At 38.5% G+C, this 5,339-nt stretch overlaps 1 protein-coding gene and 1 long non-coding RNA gene across 2 annotated transcripts in view; one reads left to right on the plus strand and one right to left on the minus strand.

Annotated features, from left to right (window-relative positions):
• The window catches only part of LOC112138162 (immunoglobulin lambda-1 light chain-like), a 33,933-nt gene extending 28,594 nt beyond the window's left edge, over positions 1-5,339 (minus strand). The window contains exons 1-2 of the mRNA XM_036211033.1: positions 5,023-5,339; positions 4,899-4,930 (exon numbers count right to left, since the gene is read on the minus strand). Coding sequence (XP_036066926.1) covers positions 4,899-4,930; positions 5,023-5,065 — 75 coding nt within the window. The 5' untranslated portion in view covers positions 5,066-5,339. The remainder of the gene's footprint in view (positions 1-4,898; positions 4,931-5,022) is intronic.
• On the plus strand, positions 45-1,539 carry LOC112138163. The gene is made up of 3 exons (XR_002917719.2): positions 45-439; positions 833-974; positions 1,081-1,539. It is a non-coding gene; the product is annotated as an uncharacterized LOC112138163 (long non-coding RNA).

Consider the following 5,339-nt stretch of genomic DNA (forward strand, 5'->3'; position numbering starts at 1 on the left):
ACAGTAAAATCTGCCCAACACAAGAAGCTCTCAGCCCACATCTGTTGGCTCAGCTGTTGGACAGGACAAGTTAAAAAAAAAATAAATACAATAAAAATAAATAATGATAATAATAATCTGTGTTGAAATGTGACCAAAGTTGACAAGTACATTTTTCAGGACCATTTGCTACATGGATAACAAATGTTTGTACCTCATTAGGCTAATCTTGATAGAATGGATGATGGATTTAGTCTGAGCTTATCTGTGGTTGTCATGGCAGCACACCTTCCTCATCCACCCAGTCTGTGGGGGAGCTGATCAGGTGATGAGTGACACCTGTTCACTTCCCTTTATTAGGAGCTGCTGCTCTGCAGTTTGTCTCAAGCCTTCTTTGGGGGTGTCAGTGTTTCACCCAGGATGCCAAACTAGCCGGATCCACCTTTGAAGGTGAAAGAAGGTGTGTGCTAGAAGTTGGAATGTAGACATTTGTAGAGCAGAAGGAGAATCAATCAGACAGAGATCAGACAGAACTTGATTTTCCCTCTATAAGAAAACAAACACACACATGACAATGTGTAATCTAAATATAACAATAAAACTTTAATGTCCTTACATTATTTCAGTTTACTAGTTATTTGAATTAACCTCTTCATGCTTTTTGACACAAATTTTCCATGTGCTGTGGCAGTATGAGCTAATCAGTCTGCAGTCAATCCTGACGAGCACCTGGTCACTATATTGGCTCTGGTCACTCTGTTGGCTTTGCAATTTCTCCATTGAGGGACTAATAAAGGTTTCTTAATCTTTAATTAAAATGGGACTGAACTGGCTTTTCTTGATCTTTGGACAGAGACTGCCTCCTTTCACGGGTTGCCACTGGGCTCCACTGCCAGTGCAGTGGTAGCTGGGATCCCCAGTTGCACCGCAAATTCGCGTGCAACTGGGTTGAAGTGGAATTGAACGGAGTGCATTGCTCCCTCCGCTTCCTACAGGTAATTCCAGCACTGGTCTTTGTGCGCTGTGTCCCTCTGGGCCCTGCATGTTCTCTGGCCGCTGAGGTAATGCCCTGCTGCCCATCTTTCTGGCTTGCCTCAACAGGGTTGAGAAGCTGGAACCCGCTACTGTTTTTTATGTCTTGTTTTGTTCACCAAGACTGGCCACAGATGCTCCTCGGGTCCTCCACATCAACTCCACTGTGCCACCGGGTCAGCCGCTGAGCTGCAGCACCTCGCTCTCCTTCGTTCAGTGGATCACATTGGTGATTCTGGGACCTTGTGTCCTGTTGGGACTTGTGTTCCTACGTGTTGCTGGAGCAGCTGATGGACTCGTTTTTAACTCGAGATTTTACTGATCTGTGTTCCAAAAAGGGTCTGTTTGCCTCTTAATTTGTTTTATTGTTTCAGAGCTGCAGCAACAGGGACTTTCTCAAGTGGATGTTTTTGTTGTTTTGTGTTCCCCTGAGTTTGATTCTATTTCTATTGATTGGGTTGTATTTTTGATTCTGCTTGAGTAACCAGGTCTCTGTTAGAGGTGGACTCTAGACCCCTTATGGTTTTATCACAGGTCTTTTAATAATTTAAACTATTAATAATAAATTATTATTAATAATCAACTTTTTAATGACCTGTTCACAAGGCACACAGGTCATAGTTACCCTTCAATTTACAGGTTAAATTAAATAAAAGACAAAGTCACATTAATTTAAAAGGACATGCAATATTCAGTAAACCAAAGTTTCTAACCAGAGTGTTGGAGAGATCTGTCTCAGTGTACGGTCCCAACATATGGAATCCACTGGATAAGGAAGTTAAAGATATAAAAACAATTGCTGCCTTTAACAGATTTATCAAGAAGGAGGTGTTAAGCAAATATTAGAGAAAAGTTGTAGAAAAATAAATTTATAAATCTTATAAAGTTAATTCACTGGACATAGTGTGGGGAAATATAATTAAATTAGGGTTTGTTTAGACAACTGTTTATGTAAATAGGTATTTATTTCTGTTTATTAATACCTATGGGAAAGATCATCTTCTTTTTTCTTGTTTGAAGAATTTTGATTTATTTTAGTTGCTTTAGTAATAGGGACAGATAATATAAGTTTTCTTCTTTCTTCTCCTGTTCATTTATTGACAGTTTTATGTTTATATAGTATTATTTGATGTTATGTATTGTTATTAAAATAAATAAATAAAATCTGGAACCACGCCTCCATCTTGAACATGAGCCATTCGTGTTGCCATAGTACCATAAAATTCAGGACTAAACTCAAATAACCATCAACTTAAATGGAAAAACATTTTTTATACAGCTGTAACTGGAAATATATTCAGGCATAAAGGGGTTAATAATTTATCAAACTTCTTTTCTTAGGTTAGTAATGATTAAAGTTTATTTTCCAATCTGTCCAATAGTTTCCTTGATGAATATCATTACTTCAAAATCTGTAAAGGCTTTGTGTCTATACATGTTTACTCTGCTGTTTTCAGACATGTTGGAACACCAGGCACGTGCTCACATAGAGTCTTAGGGGTGCTTGAGCACCTGCCCTTTTAGCCTCAAATTAAAAAGTGTCCTCGTGAGTTCTGGTCTAAATAGTCGTCGTTCTCGGATTCAACGAGCTTTAAATGAGGTTATATGTATCATTAAAATGCTCTATATTAGTCCAAGAGTCCATTTCTACTGAGTGTGGTGCATCAAGTCAGAACACAGATCGTGTGGAAGACAATAATTTGGGTACTAAGTACAAAATAAAACACCGAGGGGATTTTCAAAATAAAAGAACCATGTTCATGGCGAGTTCATAGCGTCCTCACTGCAGGTCTGAAACTAAATTAATCTGTTTAATGTCATATTTTCAGATTAAAATTACCTTCTTTAAATTATGTTTCACTCAGTTTCTCATTTTTATTATTCAAATCTTTGAAAACTTAAAAAAAATCATGTGTTCAGAGGACAGGATGTGAAAGAGAGTTCAGCTGGATGTGAGTATAGAACAAGAGTCACTTTGAGTTCATCTGCCAAAACCAGGAAATTTGATTAAATCCAGAAATGCAGGAAACTGGGTTTGGTGGTAAAAACCTAAACAACTAATAAATAAACTAAAACAGGACAAAAACTCATGGGAAAAATAAAGAGAGGAAACCCAGATGACCTGAAACATATAGAACCAAAAAACAGACACTTTTATACACTGAAGACAATGAACAGAAATGAAAACAGCTGCAGATGATCAACATGAACCTGAAGTGACTGACAGGAGACAGAATATGATCAGAAACTCCACTGAAAATCCTCAGTGTGATAATGACATTAAATATGAATCATTTCAGGATTCTGGGGATGAAAGGTGTTGGATCTGAGTTTAAAATGTTACAATTTATATTAAACTTGATTCATGTTGATTCTGCTGAATCACAATGCCAAAATAAAGAGCCTCCAGTGTTTTAATGCTTTGGATGTTTTCCAAGTCCATGACAAGAAATTGTTTACATAAAAAATGACACTTGTATCACCTTCACCAACATGGGTCATATAGCTGAATATTTATTGCCTAATATATGTACATATATTTACATTTTCACTCATTTCTATATTATGTAAAGCATAAAAAACACACAAAAAACATGTTTTGTTGATCTTCTCTAACTTTGAGCCCCTGCCCCTCAAAACTCCTGTGGAACACTGTGGTTAGAGAGATATCAGGCCTGTAATGTTGAATGTGTTTGTAATCACACTTATAAAATGTTAAAACTTGAATTTTTTTTTAAGTCACTGAAGACATTTTCCAGTTTCAAATGAAAGAGAAGCAGAGAAACATTTCAGGAGGTCCATCTGAAGTTCTGTTAGAGCAGCAGATGTTCTCTAAATGCTGACTCAGCAATAACAGCTTTGAGGACTTTTCTGGAGGTTTAGCAGGAGGACTAAAGGACAGAAGATGGTGACGGTCCATCAAGACGTCATCTGGAAAACACAGATTATCAGAGCTTTACCAGATCTACAGTTTATTTGTTTTGTGTGTTTCTCTGATCAGCTGATAATCAATACATTTAAAACAGACTGAAAACTCAACTTTCTTCAGACTCACTGATTTCTGAGTTTCTGTGTCTGCAGAAACTGTGATTTCTGTTTATGGATTCATAAAAAGAGTATTGTCAATCCACAAATTTGGACAAAGGAACCATCTGTTTGTAATTATAACATGTTCATTATTTCATTATTTCATTTCCCAGCAGATCCAAACCATGAGTTTATTTAATAACTACAGTCATGCTTTCATGCCTCATGGTGTGGTCATGGGGTTTATGTGTCATTTGATCGGGGGGGCAATGGTGTAGGGTGGGTATTTACTTTGAAATGTATGAGTTTTGTCCATTTTCTTATTTGTTTGTTTTTTAATTATAAAGAAATTTAATCTGCATCGACCTGTTTTGAAAGTTAAGCTTAATTTAAATTCTCTCTGTTTTCATTTAATCTCTTAATCCTCAATTCAGTGTGTTTGTGAGTCTGTGTGAGATGGAGGAGAAACATGTGAACCTGGCTGTGGTTTCCTGCTCTCTTTCTGTCACAAACACTAACATCTGTTCATCTGCAGGTTTTTGTTCAGCCTGCAGGAATCATTTCTCACTGTGGGGATCATACTTCTCACAGCTGCAGTAATATGAGGCTGAATGATCCACTTTAACTTTATTGATGTTCAATTCAGATCCTGTCTGGGTTTTCCCAGCAGAGAAATCATCTTTCTGAGGATGACCATAACCTTTGTATATGTTACCACTACTTTCAACAAACCGAAGAATCCGTCTGAATGTTTCATTTTCTTTCTTCTGGTACCAGTATCTGTAGCTACCACACTCCCGAGTTCCTCCACAGCTGAAAGAGACACTTTGACCAACTCTCCTGGTCAATGTTAAATCCTCCTGAATGAGTTCTGCTGCCATGGTAACCAGTGCTGCAGAGACACAGACAGACAGGTGAAGGTCAGGGTGACAGTGTTTGTTCCAGGTAGACCTGGCTGGCTCCTGATTGGCTGCAAACACTCACCTGAACACAGACAGCACAGAGCAGCAGCTGGGAGGAAAAGCATTTTGTTCAGCCGTGTTTCCTCTGGTGAACCTGAGGAGAAGTGGTGTTCTGATGCAGCTGAGGACAAAGAAGGACGAGCTGTGAGATGACAGCAGGACCACGTGCTTTGTGACTCCTCCTCCAAGCTCCCATCAGCCCCTGCAGCTCACAGAGAAGACTGCTGCTGCAGACTGACAGCTCAGCTGAAGCTGCTGTGTGGTTTCATCTTCCTGATTTGAATCTGACAGCAGATGAAGACAATCTGGGTCACATGATGCACAAACACTCAAACACAT

Source organism: Oryzias melastigma, unplaced genomic scaffold, assembly GCF_002922805.2.
Source record: "Oryzias melastigma strain HK-1 unplaced genomic scaffold, ASM292280v2 sc00388, whole genome shotgun sequence".
Classification (NCBI taxonomy): Eukaryota; Metazoa; Chordata; class Actinopteri; order Beloniformes; family Adrianichthyidae; genus Oryzias; species Oryzias melastigma.